The sequence below is a fragment of the Cebus imitator genome, unplaced genomic scaffold, assembly GCF_001604975.1.
Source record: "Cebus imitator isolate Cc_AM_T3 unplaced genomic scaffold, Cebus_imitator-1.0 Scaffold31, whole genome shotgun sequence".
NCBI lineage: Eukaryota > Metazoa > Chordata > Mammalia > Primates > Cebidae > Cebus > Cebus imitator.
In genome coordinates, this window is record NW_016107346.1 from 6,066,900 (window position 1) to 6,088,938 (window position 22,039).

General features: G+C 42.1%; 1 protein-coding gene across 1 annotated transcript; it reads right to left on the reverse strand.

Annotated features, from left to right (window-relative positions):
- Positions 1 to 9,144: 9,144 nt before the first annotated feature.
- On the reverse strand, positions 9,145 to 21,646 carry BMP2 (bone morphogenetic protein 2). The gene is made up of 3 exons (XM_017523974.2): positions 20,454 to 21,646; positions 18,890 to 19,242; positions 9,145 to 11,147 (listed from the first exon to the last, which is right to left on the reverse strand). The coding sequence occupies exons 2-3, from the start codon at positions 19,233 to 19,235 to the stop codon at positions 10,303 to 10,305; spliced, it is 1,191 nt and encodes a 396-aa protein (XP_017379463.1). The 5' UTR covers positions 19,236 to 19,242; positions 20,454 to 21,646; the 3' UTR covers positions 9,145 to 10,302.
- Between the last annotated feature and the right edge of the window lie 393 nt (positions 21,647 to 22,039).

Genomic DNA, 22,039 nt, shown 5'->3' on the forward strand with positions numbered 1-22,039 from the left:
GGTCCTGAGAGATTTTGAGGTGGTAGTGCCACCCAGCTAAGCTGCTCCCGAATTCCTGATCCTTAGAAAATATGTGAGTTGATAAAAGCTTGCTTTAAACCACAAAGTTTGAGGCAATTTCTTTTGCAGTAATAGACACCTAATACAGGCTCCACTTATCCATTCAATTTTCACTTTAAAAACCATGTTGACTTTGAACAATGGCACATTCACAAGCATTGTCTCATCTGTTCTAAAAATCCTATGAAATAGAAAGGGCTAGAATAATCTGTTTTAAAGGCAAAACGATTGAGGCTCTGGGTGGTTAAACTACCTCCCACAGGACATGCATTTAGCAACCTGCAAAGCTGGAAGTGCAACACAGACCTCCAACAGGTGAAGCCAGTTCTCTCTCTACTTTGTTGATGGCGCCCAACCTTTTCTAAGACACTGCAGATGAATATCATCAACATGTCTCGGGGTCCTATAACTATTCGTGACTTTCTATTCAAGTGTTGGCTCTAGCTCCATCATTTTCTGTCACCTGAGAAACCACATCAGTCTGCAAGTGAACACAAGTGATGCGAGTCCACTCTAATTTATTGCTCTAACCAACCACTGTCCAATGGAAACATAATGCTAGCCACATGTGTAATTTAAAATTTTCTAGTAGCCACCTTAAAAAATAAAAGGAAATGATAAAATAAATTTTAAAAATATACTTTATTTAATCTACTATATCCAAAATATTATCCTTCCATTATAAAATCAATGCAACTCTTCTTAATGTGTTATCTTACATCTTTTTTTTTCATACTAACTCTGAAACCAAGTGTGTATTCCACAATTACAGCACATCTCAATTTGGGCTAATCACATTTCAAGTATATAACTGCCTCGTGTGGCCAGTGGCTACCGTTTTTGCACAGTTCTGTTCTAAGGACATCATGCACAAAATCTGATCCTTTGTTTTAGTATAAAATGCTTAGAGCCACATCTCACAACTGATTTTAGCATGCAGGTAAATTCTGAGAACTGTACCCAGCTTTCCGTTTGCTTTTTCTCTTCCTAATACATTCTCCTCCTGGAGAACAGAGCTGGAAGGAGGGAAAGATGACGGTGAAAGGATCCTCTGTGCAGAGATCTAGAATGGTCAAATGTCCTCTTCATTCTAGTCATAAAAATGAATGTGCAACTTTCCAATGGAAATGCCTGGACTCCTGAAAATGTACCTGGCATTATGCAATGACACAAAAATATCCTTGTTATGGCAATTTAGAATAATTATTACCTATTTATTAAAGGAAGTTTCTGAGCATCAATTCGTTGGTGTTATTCTGCAGATGTGCAAAAAATTATGAAGTGGGAGCTGTTGAATGAATCACATTTTATATTACAACCTGTTATTATCCAGTTACACCTGCATTTAATATCTGAAAGTTAGAGAGAGAGAGTGTGTGTGTTTTTAAATTATGACAAGAATTATGACAAGATCCTTGCGCCAGCCTGGGTCTTTCCTCAGCCATGCAGCAGAAATCCTACAATACCCTCAGCAAAACTATCCAGAAAGATCTACAAGATCTTGGGCAGGATCTTAGCTTATGAGGTTCATAAAATACATATGAGAAGGATTGCCTTCATGTAATGCTGCTACGACAAAGACCAGAGTTAGTAAATGATAGCAGGGAAGTATTTACTGCAGTGACATTTTCACCCAGTTTTCTGAGCAATTCAATATAAGAGAAATAATAAGAAGAAACAGACTGACCGACAGTTGGTTAACATCAGCGAGATCAACTGGTGTACGGGCGCAGGTGGGAGCTGGGAAGGAAATGATGAGAGAAATGCCCCTCCTCCTCCTTTTTTTTTAAAATCAATCTTCTATCTCAGAGGGAAAATATATATCCACCTAGGGAATGTTTTAAGTTCCTAAAAAGTAAATAACTGTTTCAACCTTTTAAATTCCATATTAAATTATCAATGAGTCATGAGAAAAATGCTAATGTTAAAATTAAAATCAAATGAATCACTGTTTCTGGCTGCAGAGGACAAGCGCTTTCTTTGGTCTGTGCTGACACTCCACTGAAGGCCAATGGATTGCAGTTCCCTCCCCGCCCCACTACCCCACCCCCATCTGGAGCAGCCCTTCTCAGCATCCCAGAGGTGGTGTTCCAGGGATGGGAGGAGAGCCATTTCTCCCTCACCACCAGCATTTTCCACGAGGGAAGTCTGTGGAATGACTGCCTCCCAAGCTGAGTCGCATTACCATGGAAAAGGACAAACACAATAGCATCTTGTTCTGTGTCCAAATTGGCCTCTCACAGGAGATCTTAGGCACAGCTTCAGTCAGGTTTAACAAACTCTCAGATTTATTATGACACAGGGCTGCATCGCTCTCCCTTTTTAATAAATAAGATTGACTTTTTCAGCTCCTCTTCCCCTATCATATTTCCTTATCTCCACAAAAGTTCCTGATACCCAGAGCAAAGAAAGAAATAGAAAGGGAAATGGATGTAAAATGGAAAGTATAGGAAAAGTCTATTCACAATGTTTGAGGACTGAGTAAGTGATGGGGACAAGATCAAAGATATCAATTTCTACCCCTGCGAAAAAAAGGGCCACCAGGTAACTTGCCTTATCACAAAACAGGCTTGTGGGTCCTGGGCTCTGTTGGGACCCAGAGGTCAAAACCCATTAGGCAGGAGACTTCTAGAAACTTGCATTTCAGCACCAGCTGCCACTGGAAGAAGGTTCTTATTTTCACACCAATGGGACTGAAACAATGCAACCCCTTGAATTTTCCAGAAAAAGCACAAAAAACACAAACGCGTCCCCTCCGTCATAAATTTCCTTATTTGATCTTCTCATGATTAATGGCAGTGTTACAGTTTCAACGTCCTATCCCTCTTGGTTCTGGGGATGAGAGTGCTTTGCAACATTGCCCGCCATGCTACAAGAACGCACCTGATTGTGTTTTAGGAATGTTAAACAGCCCCCTCTCCGTTCCTTGTACCAAATCCTTAATAATACCTTAGTGCACCAAGAGTGAGGCTGAACAAAGGCACAAAGGCAGTGTCCTTACAACATCCTGGCCTCCGCCTGCCTGTGCCATCAAAAGGGCTGCTCAGGCATCATAGCACTCACAAAAGAGAGAGAAGAATTGGAGCTCACATGTAGATGTCTAACACGACAACCTCCCAAAATACGTTTCCACAAAACATAATATTGATACAAAATCTGATACTTGTGTGTCAGGCAGAAATACATTTTCCTTTGGGCAGATGTTGTAGGTAAGAGGATTCTAGAATTTCTTAGTCTTCAGTTTCTCTTTCAGGTGAGACTTGTTCTTTCTCCAAAGTTCAAGCAAGAGGAAACCTTCAAAAGGAGCTTCTGGGCCCTGCTCTGTGCAGGTAAAATGTTTCATACTATCACCAAGGAAGGGATGATTGTGCTATTTAATTGTATTAAAACTCACTGTTTTGCTATTGAAAGCAGCATTGACCTAACTTTTATATATACCTATGTGTGTGCGTGTATGTGTGTGTATATACACGCGTATATATATATATATATATATATATGCATATTTCTAACCACAAACCACCTCTAACTACTCCATTTCTCCCCACTTTCTAGTATTCAGCTGAGCTATCTTTTGGCAGCAAACATGCTCCAAATCCTGAGATTAGGAAATATTGAAATTTTCTCCTGAATCTGTTTTTCCTATTTCTATTTAGCTTACCTTTTGATTATCATTAAGTTTGCAGCCTGGTTCACTTCAGGGCCTTAGTGTTTAAGCAAAATTATTTTCATGGTTTCTAATATTGACAATACTGATACGTCCTGGAGGACTGTAGGTTTACCAGTTAAATCAAGCCATTGAACAATGTCTAAATCAGTAAGATTTATTTGTAGAGGAATATTTTGTCACATTTACATGTATAGGCCAGAGAGCCTTCATGTAAATGTAATGTAAATTACATTTACATTACAATGTAAATGTAATCTTTACATTAAAAGATAATAATTTTCAAGAGAGTCTGTGATGAGCACACCTCAGGGCTCCCTAATTGATCCCCATGCCAGGAAACCCTGCCTGGAAATGAACCAGGAAAGTAGTTCAAGTTTGCCATAGATATGACTTAATTCCAGCACCTCAAATCCCATAAAGAGGAGAGTCAAAGATTCAGCATCTCAGAGGATGAATGAGAAAGAATGGAAGCCCTCAGTGAGGAACGCATGTCAGCTACAAACTGTGTACACATGCAAGATGAACTTGTGAACACACGTCCAACTTGGCAGATCTATAAAGATTATGTATTTATAACATGCTCCTGAAACATCTTACCAAATGAACAAATGACTTTGATTTAAAATTAGGCTTTTAAGAATTTTAAAAAACTTTTCCAGTACCTTCTACCAAAAAAGCAAAGGTAACTTCCTGGAGATAGTATTCTCCACACACTAAAGCCTGTACGTCTGAAATGTTGCCTCCAAAAGCAACCTTTTCTCTTCCTCCTTGCCTTGAAACAATTGAAGCAGCTGGGAGCTGGAGCTCCACTTTATTAGTGATTTAAAACACACCCTTGGAAACTAGCTGGCTTGCTTTTTTTTTTCAATCCAGGTGGGAAGCTTGCTCCCTCTAATGGGAACAATACTTAAGAAACTTCTCAAACAGATAATACCTTAAGAGCTAGTCTTGAAAAATATCTTCTACCAGCCATCTGGGCGACAAAAGCAATGGTAACCTGGTAGGAATACTAAGCCTTCCATATAAAGACATCGATAAAATAATTCAGCTGCCAAGATTTGGCATCTTTAAAAATGCCTTTTCAATCTTTAACTTTTGTCTGCTTGGTCGTCTAGCAACCAAGTGCCGAAAAGAAACTCCACCCAAAACAAAGTGAAACAATACAGACACTTAACTTCATGAGTGTGTATGCATGCACGTGTGTGTGTGTGTGTGTGTGTGTGTGTGTGTGTAAGATTCTCAACATGCAAAGATAGAAACTCATTTTGAGACAATGAAAACAGAAAAAGTCTCAATTGTAGATGTCAGAAAAGGAAGTAAGGAGTGAGTAAAAAGCCATGAGAAAATGTGTAATGCAGGATGAGGGTATAGTTTCCACACACCAGGCTAAAGCAAGGTTTACACTCTTAAGCAATAAAAACAAACCATTAAGCTGGGCCCAGCACTGTCAGGAAGTATAAAACAGTTCTTGAAACTTTGCAGTTACTATACAAAAGCTTTTCATAAACTCTGTTTCCTGATCTTCATTAAACGTTAACATCAAGTTGCCATGGGGCAATTAGCTTGCCTCCTGAAATCAATAAAAAATCAACAATTTGGAAATAGTTGTACAGTAAAATAGTTCAATAATTATTCTCCCATAGTGTTGTGGCCAGGCGGTTCCAGTGTAAATGCAGTCCAGATGAGATCCTGCTCCTTAAGAGGGAAGCTTGAAGCAGATCGGTGGTTTGCTTAGAGACCTCCTCATCAGAATGAACTGCAACAATAATGTACTCCTGGCAATGCTTTGGAGTGGGAACCAGGGCACGGGCAAACACAAGCTTTTAAGTGGTGTTAAAGTCAGTGTCTTGCTTAGCAGTGCTTAAGCACCTCAAAGGGACTCTGCAAAATTCAGAGACCTATGCAAAATGATAAACTCAGTAAAAAAGAAGGGGCCCTATGCTTGGCATTTGAACTCTGGACAGAAACAAATCATTATATATGTATGGATAAATTCACAGATACACACACATATATATGCATACATGTATCTATGTACACACAACAAGGAGTGTATTTGAGATTAGGAATTCATTCATCCCAGCACGTCTTCAACGAATATTCAAATCTGAATTACTTGTGGGAAATCTTCCTAGTACTCCTTAAAATAAAATGAGGCTGCTACCTAGATGACCCTCACAGGACATCTTACTAAACAAAGAGGTGCTAGCACCAAGCAAAGGCAGAAAGTTATTTCTTTGCTGACTCCCCGTCTCAGAGGGAAATCAATTCCTGTTGTTTTTTCTAGCTTGGGCCCATTTTAAACACCTTATTTGAAGCCAACTGCAGCATTGAAAATTCCAATGTCCATTTAATCAAACCTCAAATACCGGCTTTGGAAGCTTTATACCACCCTATAGGCTCAATGGTGTTGAACAGTGAACTGCCTTAGAACTTAAAAAAAAATCAAGCATCATATTTAGTATAAACAAATGCTTCAAATGTATGACATCTATTTGCTGCCTTCAAAGGGAAAACTTTTAACTCAGACGCTTGGCACTAAGATCACACAGGATCAGCTCGGTGGACTGACTTAAGTGTTAAACTTTTTTAAAGTACGTTTTTAAGGGCTTGCACCTGCTCCCCCATCCACATAGATGTACTGACACGTATTTGACTAAACTGACTATATACATGCCCAAGCAAGCAAGCAGAGCAGATTTTACAAGATAAGCAACCAAGTGTTTTCATGTCTGAGGGTGGCTAGAACACAAAATTGCCAGTCATCTTGTGGGGGGAAAGAATGCCTTTGAAAAAAATATGTAGGGCATCATTTCAGATATGGTGAAAAGTATTAGGATGCCATCCTGTATACAGGTTTGGTTTTTGTTTTTGTTTTTTTCTTTAAGTACTGCTTCTTAGAGAGGCAGTACTTAAGACCTAAACTTGGTGCAGCTTCTGCAGTGACGATGAAGCTATTCATTAGCGCTTTGGTACTCAAACTGTGGTCCTTTGGCCTATAAGGGCTTCACCTGGGAGCTTGTTAGAAATGCAGGATCTCAGGCCCCACCCCAGACTCACTGAAACAGAATCTATAATAGAACATGATTCCAGGGGGTCTGTACACACATTAAAGTTTTATTCTCCTTACAGAATTCCTGGTGATTCGGATGCACATTAAAATCAAAGTTTTATTTAGAGCATTGGTCCCCTAAGTTAGGTAGATGTTTACTTTGAAGTTTGCAGGGCAGGGAAATGGTCAGAAAACTCTGCCCTGGAGAATACCAAAAGGCTGTAATTTATGTCAGCAGGGTGGAGGAAGGAGGAAAAGCAATTTACCTAAGCTGAGCAGACTTGCATCTCATCCCCCATTTCACCCTACCCATCCCCTGCAAAAAAAAAAAAAAAAAATCAAACAGAAAAGAAATGGTACCAAGAGATTCTTTCTTTCTTTAGATTGTGAATCTATGCCACAGTTACTGTAGGTGTGAATTGTTTATGTTCCTTTTGCCTTAGAGCAGATCAGGAGGTGGTGGCATGTAAACATTCAGTGAATCAGTATCTTAACATTAATATTACAGTAGAATAGAAATATGCTATTTTTAAAAGCCCTTTGAATTGTGCACACAATTTTCCCTCTCCAGTAAAAAACTGAGAGAAAAAATGTGGATTGCTTAGTCATCTAGTGATTCTATAACTTGTCATGTAGACCAGGTTTACAGGTCGTCTCTCCATTCTTGGTCTCTTAAGGTACAATTTAAAGCAGCAACTGGAGTAGGAATTATGAAAAGATGGAAGCACAGATCTGTAAGCTGCCCACCCTCCCTTTTCCCAATTTTTGAAGGCAAATAATGAAATGGTAACCTGGACGTGCCATACAGGTTAAAGCCACGCCAGAGAGGCACACACAGTCGAGACAAGCACAAAAACAGATGGTCAATTGAATCGATTTTGAAAGGTGGGCCTCTAAAATTCAGAAATGACTATGTGTTGACTTTTTAAAGCCAACTCTGAAATGATTCAAAGGATCCTAGAGAACCATGACTGAAATTAAAGACATTCAGTGTTATGTTCATTATGACTCTTTATTCCTCAGAATGAAAAATGTGAGCTAAACTGTCTGTAACAACATAGAATGTTTGTAAAAATGTTGTTTCTCACGTGAGCTGCCAAGAGGGTCAAAGTCTCTGATTATAAAATCTCTGAAACTGAACTGAAAATGCCAGCATCTATACATATGTAATATATATTACATACATCTTTATATGTATATTTATGTATTTTATGTTTTATATATTAAGTACATATATGCAAGATAACACACTTGATATCACTGAAAACAGTTTTAACTAAGAAAATTAGAACCAATGAAGCAGAGAAATCAGAAAGGTGGATGGAACTGCCGAAGGATGACATTCTTGTGCTATATTCTCAAGCTCTCATCTAGAGAATGTGAACATGAGAAAACATGGGTTATTAGTTTTAATGTGTTAAGACTGTGCAGTCTGTCCTTCATGTCCATGGCAAGACAGGGTGAAGAACAGCTGGAGAACAAAGAAGACCCCACTCTCCTTAGTTGGTTCTAATCTAATGGTTCTCTCCTAATCAAGAACAACAGAACTAGAGATAAAAAGAAGCCAAAAGATTGTAAAAGTTAACCAGTATTAGTAAAACATAACTATCGTGCACATTTAAAGATAGGGTTTACATAACCTCATAACCTCCAAAATGTAACTAAGCTCATGGTCATCAAATGTTAATTCCTAGGAAGAATTTGATTATAACAATCTGTTCCATTATAAACACACTGTTTTTTAGCCAATTCCAAGGAGATTAGAAGTAGGTTTCACCAATCATGCATGGCAGGATCAGAGGGGATGCAAAGTCTTAGAAACTGACCTAAAATACTGTCAGTAAAAGTAGTTGTGGGTGCCCTGCTCTTGCAAACATCTGCTGAACCCTTCACTGGGTCTGATTCTAACCCAGAGGACAGAAGCCCTGACACATTGGTAAGTGTTCCTTCTGAGCAGCCTAATTTGACTTCATTCTGTTTGGGCGTCAGTCCAATTGGCAAATGTTCTTATAGAAGCTGATCTCAGACACTTTCCCTTTCTAATTTTTTGGCACCCTTGCCTCTGTTGCATGGGATATTATCTCTGAAACTTTATCTCGGGTTATCCAGGTTTTGCTTGTTTTGTAGGCTTTAGTTTTCCCTTAAATCTTTCGGCCCCAAAAAAGTTCATTTGAAAAATACTAAATCACTGGTAGCACCTTTGGTGCAAATATGACTTGTCAAATAACTTGCCTGCAATTTTCCAGCCATTCTTTACCTTTCCCCCACCCCCTCTAAAATATATAACTTCAGAAACAAAAATGCAAACACAAGGTCATCATTGTGGGTGCTATACAAATGCACCATTTTCTTTTACAAGTTGGACTTTATAGAAAGAAATGCCAGAGCTTTGATATTTATTATCTGAAATAGGTTTAACATTTGGAGAAATGTGTTCAAACACACAACCCTGGAAAGAAAAGCAAGCTGAGAGTTCAGAGAACAGAGGGTGGGCAGAAAACATGATGTGCATAATTTTGCTGCGTGTTGGGCAAAAAGTTGGAAAATTAGGTTCTTTGGAGAATAGAGAGCTCTCAGATGAGGTAAAGGTAACATACAAATAAATTTCCAACTCTTGATGAGGGCCACGAGATATCAATTTTAAATATACATGACTACAATATCAATAATGAAGAAATCTTATGTTTTATTGAATACTTTGGCCAGATCAGCCCCTTTGAAGGGATCACTAGGAAAGAAGAACAACAAACCATCATTCACTTTCCTGCTGGTTCATCATTTTCCTAATTATTTCTATTGATTCTGCTTTATTTTTTCTGCAAATTAAGGGGCAGGAGGAGAGTTTCTATAATAGATCAGCAATGTCTGGTTCTTATCCAAATATTCAACCTAATAAGGATGTAAATTCTCATGGATTGGACAACCACTCTGCAACATTCCTGAGAATTGAATAATATAATAATCTTGAAAGTCAGCAGAGTGGATTATCCACTTCTTTTTTTTCTGGACTTGAACTTGTGAACTTAACAGTAGCGCTGCAAAAAAGCAAATGTGCTAAGCACTTTGCCAGAGTAACCTTCCATGTAGACTTTTCATCTTAAATACACACAACTGAAAACAACTACAATTTTTGGAAAAGTATGTACAAACCCGATACTTCTTTTGATTACATATAAATACAAATTAGCTATTTTTTCCTAAAAAGTGGTTATAATAGTAAATAAATACAAAATAAATCTGACCATTATACTTCATGTGCTGGGGTTGAACCCATATAAAATGTACAACTAAATACATTTTAAATCTTTAAGGAATAATTCTCTGATTAAAATATTTGTTTTCCCAACTTCTTTTCGTAGATATAAATATATTTTCAAAATAGTTGTTTTTTTTTCCGTTTCATAAATAAAGTCTTCATTGGGAAATATTAAAGTGTCAACTGGGGTGGGTTTTTGTTTTTTTTTTTCTTTTTTCTAAAATATATATATATATATTTATTTAATTAATTAATTTTGCTGTACTAGCGACACCCACAACCCTCCACAACCATGTCCTGATAGTTCTTTAATACAACCTTTTCATTTTCGTCAAGGTACAGCATCGAGATAGCACTGAGTTCTGTTGGGACACAGCACGCCTTAGGAATCTTAGAGTTCACGGAGTTGACCAACGTCTGAACAATGGCATGATTAGTGGAGTTCAGATGATCAGCCAGAGGAAAAGGGCATTCTCCATGGCAGTAAAAGGCATGATACCCCGGGGGAGCCACAATCCAGTCGTTCCACCCCACGTCACTGAAGTCCACGTACAAAGGGTGTCTCTTACAGCTGGACTTAAGGCGTTTCCGCTGTTTGTGCTTTGCTTGACGCTTCTCTCTTTTGTGGAGAGGATGCCCTTTCCCATCGTGGCCAAAAGTAACTAGCAATGGCCTTATCTGTGACCAGCTGTGTTCATCTTGGTGCAAAGACCTGCTTATCCTAACATGTCTCTTGGAGACGCCTTGTTTCTCCTCCAAGTGGGTTACCTCCACCACGAATCCATGGTTGGCGTGTCCCTGTGCAGTCCACCGCATCACAGCGGGGGTGACGTCGAAACTTTCCCACCTGCTTGCATTCTCATTCACCAACCTGGTGTCCAAAAGTCTGGTCACGGGGAATTTTGAGTTGGCTGTTGCAGGTTTTATGATTTCATAAATATTAATTCGGTGATGGAAACTACTATTGTTTCCTAAAGCTTCTTGCATCTGTTCTCGAAAAACCTGAAGCTCTGCTGAGGTGATAAACTCCTCCGTGGGGATAGAACTCAAATTAAAGAAGAATCGCCGGGTTGTTTTCCCACTGGTTTCTGGTAGTTCTTCCAAAGATTCTAATTTGATAAAGGAAAGCAGGGAAGAAAGAAGAAAAAGTCTTTCAGTAAGCCAAGTAATGACGTTTGATTATGAGAATTTTTAAACCTCATTGTGGGATTTGATTTAGCCCATGTAAAAGTAGGTAACCAGAAAATAAAAATTTCCTTTTTAAATAAAAATGGAGCCTCCCTTCTCTCTGTTCTATAAGTTCATGTCATCATGCAATGCATACCATGAAGCAACGTTTCATAATTCTTTGTTGTGATTTTGATCTAATACATGAATACTGCTTCCAGGTGGCTATAATAATGGGGGAAATGGTGAAGCATTTCTTTGGAATTCCAGACTTTAGAGGAAAAAAAAAAAAGTCAGCACTATAGTTAGTAGAGGTCTAATGAGTAAGGATTTGAGGAAATTATTGCATTTCTTTTTTAAAAAAGGCTTTAATGTCAATCCCTTAAGCAGTATTCTAAAACATTACTCTGCAATTTAGATGATTTACAAATCTCGATATACAGATTTCAGCTTCCTAATTAAAGACTCTGAAACTCAACATCAACGATGACATTTTACAAAGCACACCCTACTATTTTACTCAAAAGTCCAGAGACAAAGGCATTTACAGGGATCGACTTCTTTGGAAACGTATGGGTGGTACTAGGACACTGTAGTAATTAAGGCCAAACAATTTCAAGAGAAATAGCTTTCCCAGCTGTTGTCTGTTCTCTCACCTCTTTATGACCTCAAAAATCAAAATCTCATTTTAGGTGCTTCTGGAAGAAAAATAAATGACCTGTGTTCTGTTTGTAATACCTTTATAGTTTTAAAAGATAAACCGTATTAAAACCATTATAACTACCTGGTAATAGGCTGCAGGATGGACAGAAAACCAAAATAAAAACTACAAATATTTACAAAAATACTGTTATGATCTATATGACAGAAGGAACAATCTCATCCTATTACAGAATAATACTTCTATACCCACTATCATTATTTCAAAATGCCATTTAAATGGGCTATGCATAAAAGTTTTGTCTGATTTTAAATTTCTGAATTTCAATTTTTAGAGAGTATTGTTCTCCAAGCAAATAATATATAACACAGCCCCTTGAATGCTTGTAGTCTGCAAATCATCAAAGGCATGACATTGTTATTAAACTGATAGTACATACCATGAGAGTCTGAGATATTTGGGTTCATTTTATCCTAACTTTACCACATCCTATCATTTCACTGCCAAGAGAATTTGCCTGCTTCATTCAGAATTCCTACACAAGCACTAACAAAATCTATTTTGCCATAGTTCCATGTTATTGCAAGAAGAGACTATGTTTTTATTAATTTTATGGTTGTATTTCCCCTAAAGACAAACAGCTATAAGTTGTGCACTGAACCTAGATGCCTTAGCAAAGGAGAATCATGTCAGATCACTCACTCAAAGGATCAACCTGTGTAACCTTTCATCCTCAAAGCAACAGTCATTTTGCAAGCTAAGTGGACATACCAAGCTCAGTGGGGCAGTTTATACCAAACTATGGAGTAACGTTTTAATGCAGTGCTTTTCGGACTTCAACCTTCACATAAAACAACTTGTGCACCATAAAGCTTCAAATGCAGGCTCTGATTCAGTAGGTCTGGGGTGACACCTGAGATTCAGCATTTCTAGCAGCTCCTCGAGGAGGGGATTCAGTGAACTGGTAGACCACACTTGGAGTGTCAAGGTTTTGCAGGATGTTTTTCATATTCAAGTGTAGATTGCCAGAGGAGTGCATTTTTAAAGGAGTGCCTTTTTGTTAAATAATATAAAAATTAGTAGAAGAATCAGTAGTGGTGGCAAAGGAGTAAAAGTGGGCCTGGGTGGGCCCAGCCAGGGTCTTAGAACAGAAGGTTCTTCTAAAGCTCTTCTATATGGATATGGAGAGTATCAGGCCAATAGAGTCCTTTAGGGTTCCCTTGCACCTCTGAATGCAAACCTATAGGGAATACCTTTCAGAAGCCAGCCACAGTCTAAACTCCACCGGAAGCCAATGGTAGCTAATGGAAGCTAATGTGCCTAAAGGCCAGGCACATTCATTAAAATAACCTTCTAACCATTCGAACCTGGGCTCTTCTCAGTGGCTCCCAATGAGTACCAAGAATTGTGTTTAGCCTCTTTTTTTTCCTCCTTCTCCTTGCAATTCAGATGTTTCTGATGAAGGTAATTTTTCAGCAGAGAAGGTAAAAGTCAGTAACCTCAGACCCCCAGGACACCAAAGCCAAACCAGCACCTGAGCTACTTACTTACCTGGTACGAATACACTTAAGAACACCCTCTTTTCTTTCAAAGAGAGGGAAGGCAAGGAAAATTATCTACAGCATTCACTGACTAGCTGTATTAACAAAAGTGCCTAGAGAAATCACAATTGCAAGAAAACCCTAAATCCCAATCCATAAATAAGCATACTTTCACACACTCACTCTCACACGTACACACCCACACGGGCCAGACAATGACAATGAAGGAACAATCTCCAAGGCAAGCATGAGGGACAGGTAAATGAAGAAAAGAAGATGGGTATACAAAAGGTATAAAGTAAAATAATGGCCTTCAAAAATATTAAAAGACAAGAATGAATCATATAAAATTGCCACTATTTGACCAGAAACACAGACAGCAGCAATTTCATATGGTCCCAAGTCTCAGTGGAAGTATGTACCCTTAGCAAAAAAGAATCACTCAGTGGCTTAAGAAAGGAGAAAAATACACTATCAAATAATAAGAGGTGATATGAAGATCTTTCTCTGACCTTCCAACTGCACCTCAGTGAATCTATTCCTTGAAAATCCCATCCTCAATACAAAGGTATCCATTGCAACACACCTGATTGCAGACTCAGGTCACAGAGATAAGTTAGAAGTTCACAGAAACCCTCACACCCAGGAAAATCATTGCCCAAGGTTAGGAACTATATCATTTTCTTTAATCTGCCAGGGAAGAATATGAATCTTTTCTTAAGGGTAGAAAAATTAAAACCTATTTGAAATAAAGTAAATAAATAAACAAACCTTCTATAAATTATCACGGCAACCCTGAAGATGCCAAAAATATATAGATTCTCAAGTAATGTATGCTTTATTGGAGACTTATACAATTGCTAGTTTTCTGTAAATATCCCTTCCTGAATAAGCTGAAGTTCTTAAGGGATTTGAGGATTACAAACTATCTTTGACCCGAGTTTGTGAGCTCCTAAGTTCTTAACCAAATGGATGGAGCTACGGCTGCAAAAATGTGGGAAAATGAAGAAAAATAAGACAACAATAACATTTGCCCTCTCCTCCAAAAGTGAAGTCCTAATTTACTCATCTATACTATGTCAATCAATCATTCATCTACCTTAAAATAATTCAAAAGACTGAGCTGAATTCTCCCAGCCAGCCTAGGTCCACTCTAGCCTCCTTTTCCCTAGAGAAGAGAAGACTATAACAGTAGCACAATAAGTCATAATGATAATGATACCAGAATGCTGTTTTGAATGCATTCTGGTACTATCAGGTTTATATGAATTATCTCACAACAAACCAATTAGAGAAAAACTATCATTATCTCCATTTTGTAAATGAAACAGTTGGAGTTCAGAGATGTTATGCAACTTTCCTAAATTCACAGAGCTAGCAAATTAAGAGCAGATATATGTAATCGAATCTACTGCATTTCCCAAATTTATTTTCTTTTTTTCTTTTTTTTGACATAGAGTCTCACTCTGTTTCCCAGGCTGGAGTACAGTGGCACAATCTCAGATCACTGCAACCTCCACCTCCCAGGTTCAAGCAATCCTCCCACCTCAGCCTCCCAAGTAGCTCGGATTAAAGGCATGTGCCATCATGCCTGGCTATTTTTTTTATATTTTAGTAAAGACTGTGTTTCACCATGTTGGCCAGGCTGGTCTGGAACTCCTGACCTCAAGTGATTTGCCTACCTAGACCTCCTAAAGTGCTGGGATTACAGGGAAGAGCCAACATGCCTGGCCAGTTACCAAATTTCTGGCTACCTAACATACATGAGGACTCAAAAACTTAAAAGTCAAAACCATTAGGGGAATATTTATATTTAGTACAATGATAACATTGGGTGAGTTCTGTCCCAACTAAAGAAACAGAAACATACGACTTCGGTATGATGGAGAAAACAGAAATGAGCAGAAAAGTGATGGGGCCCACTGGAAGGTGTGGATTTTATATGGAGCCACCGCTATTTTGTGGCTGCCCTTTTGTTCTAAATGAAGTATGGTAAGTGTTATCAAAAAAGTAAGTTCCCATTTTGCTTTGAGAATTTTAAAACACACTTTGGACTAAAAACATCTCCATTAAAACAATGACAACAACAATAAAACCTGGGTACGTGCTGGCAAATCAGTAAGGCTAGAAGTCGCTGTCTTAACACAAAATGAAAGAGGCTGAATAAAACAGACAAGATGTTCTGGAAATGAAATAACAGAGAGCTGATCAAAGAGAAAAAAATATCAAATACAAAAGGTTAAAAATCATCCATTTTTTAAAAAAAAGACAACAAAGGAAATGGCAATTTAAAGGAACGGACAGCATGGTTGTCATCAACAACCCCGATTTGGCTTTTGCCCACCCTTAGCACCAACACCTTTGGAATGATCAGGTATTCTCTTATTGCCTCAGTGAAAATACAGATAGAGCAAGTCTAAGAAGACAAAAGAGTCACTGCAAAGGGATGAAGAGAGGTTTAGGGGAACCACTAAAAAAGAGGTGGAACAGAAGATGTCAGTGCCAAGGAAGTATCATGGGACACCAAAGCCTCAATCTCAACAACCATTTTCAAATAGAGTAACTTTCCTACTGAATGCAGCCCCTGTAATGACAATGAAATACCTGGGGCCACTAGGGGACCATACCACATAAGCACCGGTTTGGTGGATCTATGTGTCCAAATCTGTTGTTTGTACTGGGAATTTGTGCCACAAAGTCTTTATCGTGGGGCAATAGTTATTTCTTGAACTTTTCTATTATATGGATATTTTCATAATAATTATATTTGTAGAAAGAAGGTTAATCTCTATTTGAAAGCTTCAGTGATAGAGGCAAATAATTCAATTATTTCATGTAAAAAGAAGAGTGTGTCCTTCAGAGTGAGGAGAACAAGCACCTGGTCTTTCTATATTCCCACCTGACAAAAAGCATAAAGACTTTTTGGAGGGGCAGTGAAGTCAACCAGTTTCAATGTGTTTCCTACTACAGCAATGCAGAAAACACTCTTTCCACTTGGAGAAGTGACTTTTCTATGTTCGGTGGCAGTTTTGAAAGGCCCATGTAGCTGAAGCACTTTTTAATGACCTTGAAACCAATAACATTTTAGTAAAACTTATATTCTCCCAAATAAAAGCCACTGGAGAAAGGACTAGACAAAGTTCAATAGGAAAAATACAACTGATAATTCAGACTCAGATCCTCTATGATATGGTCCCATTATACTCATATTGGTTGAAAGAACTCCATCATGATGTCTCTTGTCTAGTAATTCCACCAAACCATCCGATCACACCCTCAAAGAAAAACCAAGTAATTCTTATGATTGGGTCTTTATGGTCTTTTATCAAATACATGCTCATTATGCTGTAGAAACTAAATTCGGTTCTTGAGCCAGCAACCTTAATCACATGGTTTATTAAAAATTTTTTTAGTGGCATGCATGGCACAAGGATGTTTATAAAAAGCAAATCCTGGGTTTATACAACAATGATTAGTCTTGTAAAAAGTGCTATCTCTATCCAGCCTAATGATGATCTATTAGTCATAACTAGACAAGAAATGGGTTAGTTGAAACTTGGGGCAAAATTACATAGCTTTTCTCCATTATCTAAATGCATTAAGACCTGAAGTTATTACAAGTTGATTTTAATCAAGTTGGTAACTTCTGTACTGTTTTGCAGATAACATTTACACTCACAAAGATATAAATTCTGATTTTATAAACTCAAACATGCTTTTTAAGTTAAAGTAACACAGTTGAATAATGTGTAGCCTGTTTAGTTTTGATCAAGCCACTTCTAGAGGAATGATGACACCATGCAGACATCACTGATAAAAATCCTCACACGGTCGAATGTTTCACTTGTTAACTAACTTAAACGATGATCTTCTTTTTAAGTTACAACAGAGACACAGCATCTTCCTGGCCTTAAAAATAAAGTTAAGAGCGTCCATGCTAAATTTCCAGAAGAGGTGTCTAAAACAGCTGTTCTTATTACATTTCTATACCCAAACAACAAACAAACAAACAAAACTATTCTAATCAGCATTTACTGGGAATGATTAGCTGGATCTGTAATAATTTCAGGGTTAAGAGGGCGGAATACACACACACAGACACACACATAAATTTTACATATGACAACAGATGACTTCTGCTTTCACTGGATGAATTCTTAAACAGTGGAGTGAGTTCTTACTGCCTTTCAAATCTGATTTCTGCTAGCAGAAATGTGTTTGAAAATGAACTGATGATCAATTCAGTATCCCCACCATGATGTATAGCTGCCTCAATGATAATGTATCTTCTGCTACGTGGCCTGCTTTTGGGACTTATTTCCATTACCAACAAATGTTCTCACAAGCATAAGTCATCCTTCACACTGGGAGAAAACATCTGGCTGTGCCATTTCTGATTCGTGTATTATCAGTGTAGATTTCCCACTTGAAACTTACCACCTAAGCATGGAAAGGCAAGAAAGAGAACTTCACTCCCAACTCCCCAAATATCCTTCATTGCTCTGTGATGTACAACTTTGTACTCTTTTCTAGGATTTCAAGAAACCCAAGCTCTATTTTAAACGTATTAAGCCAAAGAAGCATCTGAAAGTGTAGAAAAAGAATTGGAGTGGAACATATTTTTGACTAATTGCTCTAAGAACTTAGGTACAGAGGCTCTCAATAGCTGCTGTAAAACATTTCCACTCCACTAAATGCCCTTCTGATGAAACAAGGAGATATAGCCCACCTTAGAAAAACCACATGTAGTATCATAAAAGAAAAAAAAATCACATTTCAGTGCACATGAAAAAAAAAAATAACAGGCAGCTGCTACAAATGCTTTTATCTGAAGGCTTGCCTTGTCTCTACTCAGAGCCTATCTCAGATTTAAGCACAGGACAAGAAAGCCATTGTGGAAACAATAAGATTGATTGTAGAATTGATCTCCCACGGGGATTAGATCGGGATTCAAAATCTTCCAAACCAGGCCCAGATCAACTATAAATTAGAAAGACTTTGGGCTTTGATTTTTCAATACTATCTCTGCAAACTCTGCCCTTGGCTCTGTCTAGCCTGAAACCCTGGCTTAAGCAGCAGATTTATAGAGCAAAAGCTTCCAAACAGACTTAAAGAAATCTCAATCTGTCTCCCTTTTTCTCCTTTTCTCTCTGTGGAATTCTTGCACGTTTAGCTGACTAGGGGCATGCCTTTTGCCCTCATCTTCCCCATCACTTGATTTCTCTCCAGTTCCTGGGGAGGAGTAGCTCTTCTGGCTGCAAGCCAGGAAGAGGGTGGCGGAGTTACTAAAGGGGAATCCCTGGCTCCCCCACCACACAAGCGGTGAGTTAAAATCAGGTTCAGAAACGATGGTACAGAAGCAAGGGTGGAAACGTCCCCGGTGCCCTGGCCAAGCTGCCTCTACAGGCATGGCTGCAGTCCGCCCCCGGTGGGGGGCTTGGCAGGGTGACTCCCCGCCCCCACGCCCTGCTCCACGCCTCACCTTCATGGTGGAAGCTTCGCACAGTGTTGGCTCGGCTGGCTGCTCTCTCCAGCCGGTGGTCTGGGGCGGGTGCGCCCGGCTGACCCGAGTGCCTGCGATACAGGTCTAGCATGTAGGGGGGCACCACGGCGTCCCTGCTGGGGGTGGGTCTCTGCTTCAGGCCGAACATGCTGAGCAGCCGCAACTCGAACTCGCTCAGGACCTCGTCGGAGGGCTGGGATGAGGGGCGGCCCGACGACGACGCCGCGAACTTCCTGCGGCCCAGCTCCGGAACGAGGCCGGCCGCGCCGCCCAGGAGGACCTGGGGAAGCAGCAACGCTAGAAGACAGCGGGTCCCGGCCACCATGGTCGACCTGCGGACAGGACCGACGTGAGTCACCCGAGTTCCCCGCCCAGTCCTCCCCCCTCGCGCCCCCGCGGCCCCAGCTCCCGTTTGGCAAGCTTGCCTCCTCCAGGGTGCCCTCCTGGCTTGGCACACTCGCGAGTCTACGTAAGACCGACCAAGGCTCAAATGTTTGGGATAATGAAAGGTCCCAAGTTCCAGGACCAGATTAGTTCTCGCTCCCATCCAACTCTTAACTCGTCTGACATCACATCAGGGGTTTGCCCTTCCCTCCCAACGAAACCAGCTGCAATGATGGTCACCTTTTAGTTGTGACACAGCGCTGAGAGTCAATGCAGGGAACCTGGGAGAACCACCGCTTGGTCTGACACCCTGCGTCCCCTATACAAAACCAAATGCATAGTGCTCAGCGCTCTCTGGCATATAAACACACGCAAATGGTGCATGTGATTTCCTTAGAGGCGCTGTATAGAACTTCCTCATACACACACACACACACACACACACACACACACACCCTATAACTTCCAGACCCTGTAAACTCAAGGCCACGACTTCCAAAGCCACTTACAACTTGTGGCCCAGGCCCCTACCCTCAGGGGTGTCTGGAGAGGCCACTCAATCTTGCATCTCCATAGTACAGTCAAGACACACATGTATCTTCCTGGGATTACGTAAATGGCGAATATCTATTAATGCACGTGTCAGCTGTTAAAAACACAGTACCAAGTGATCCTTCAGTACTGACCGCTCGCATTTCTGGAAACAAGTAGGGAGAATCCCAACTCCTAGTACTTTTCTAAATGGGACATGGGTCTGTGTAAAGAAACCAAGTCTCTCGGCCACACTTGAAGAAGGGAGATCACCACGGCAGGGCGGACAGGTTCTCAGCTAACGAGTGAAAGCCAGGGGCTACCCTCTCAAAGGGATTTCCTTGACCCTTGACTCTTAAAAAAAAATTCATCTAAGTGTTAACAGCTCCACAAGTATTCGGGGGGAGAGGGGAAAGAAGAGGGGTGGAAGAGTGCGGGCTGGGAGGGTGAGGCTGATGGTCTCCCGGGGCAGCTGGAAGGGGGCACCCCTACAGGGCTCCGTTGCACGTGGACCTGGAGAGGGGTCTGTTTACTTCTGGCCTGGATGTAAGAAAGGGCTCTGCCGCAGTGGCTGCCCAAATGCCCCTCCCAACCACCCCCATCCCGGCCCCTGGCCCGCGTCCTCTACCTTTAGGAGACCGCAGTCCGTCTAAGAAGCACGCGGGGACACGTCCATTGAAAGAGCGTCCACATGGAAAAACTCTGGTCGAAGGACCTGGCGCGAGGACCGAATGTCCGTTCCTTTTCTTTGCCTCCTCCTTCTGCCGGGTGCCGGCTGCGCAGTCTCTCTTTTCACGCTGGGAACAGCGTCTCGGGGTCCGGCAAGGCCGAGGAGTGGAGGGGCGGTGGGGCTTGGAGGTGGCGAGGCAGGATCCGCTGGGGCAAAGGCACCGGCGCAAAGTGGGGAGCGCAAGTTATTCTCCCTGCAAGTTCAAGAACTCCCCAGCCAAGTGCTGACACACAACAACAGCGAGCAGGGGGAGGAGTGCGGGGCAGGGAAGGGAAGGAAAGCGAGAAAGGAGAAGCTGGTGCAGTCGTCCTCCTTAGGAACCAGCGCCCGTGGGACGCGTGGCCCCGCGCGGGGCCAGCTCCGGGACTCGGGGGGCGAGGGTCGGGCGCTCCGCGCTAGCTCCGCCGCGGCCCATGGCTCGGGGCAGCCATCCTGGGCAACGCCGGGTCCGGGGAAGGGCACGGCGGCGATCTCGGTGCCAGGCGAGTTGCCCCCCCGCATCACTCTGCCTTACTCCAGTGCACCCCCATTCGCGCTCGCCAGTCGAAAGCACCGAGGCTCAGGCGCCCCGTCGTCCTCGGGCGCATTCTCCGGTGAGTCGAGCCGAGTCCCGGGCCGCCAAGGCGGGTGGCTGTGCTCTCCCCTCGCTCTCCCAGCCCTGGGGGCCAAGTGCCCTTTGTGGCTAGCCTGGGGTCCGATCACTACTCGGCCGGCGCGTCCCAGGCCCCCGATCTCCGGCAGGAGGTGCTCCGCATCGCGGCGCTCGGGTTCGGCTCCTGAGTCCCCGGCGCCCTGCGCTCCCGTCCGCGGCTCTGGCGCAGACCGGGCAGCCGAGGCCACGGCGCTGTGGCGCGCTCGGCCGGGTGCTCCAGCCCGCGCGGGGTCTGCGGCGCGCGGGTGCTTCGCGCCCCCAGGTGATCTGCGCGGCGCTGGCCCCGAGAGCCTTAGGGTCGCTGGCGGAGGCGGTGGCGGTCGACGTGCGGCGGCGGCTGCCAGTCCCCGGCGGGGTGTGGGAAGCGGAGCGACTAGCGCAGCGCGAGCCGGGCGCAGCGCGGCGGGGCGAGGACTCCGGCGGCGACGGCGGCGGCGGCGCTGTGGCGCGGCGCTCGCGGCTTTTAAAGGGGACGCCGCCAGCAGGCTCCCTCCCGGCCTCCGCCGAACACCTCCCCCTCGGCGGCGCGGGCCGGGGATCCCCGAGCGGGCGGGAGCTGCGCGCAGGGGTGTGGACGGCGCGCCCGGGCAGCCGCGGCGGGGTGGGGCCGAGGGCGGGGGCGTGCGGCCGCCTGGGCTGGCGCTCGCGCCTCCACCCCCTGCCCTCAAAGGAGAGATCAGCTGGCGCGCCGGACCCTCGGGGAACTCTGAGGGCGAAATCCAGGACAAATGCAGGGCCAGGGTCTGGCCCCTATTTCCCCTCTGGGCCCGTTATTCAACTTTCAGTTTGAAGTTTTTCGGGAATATAGTATTTCAAAAAGTAAAACAAGACA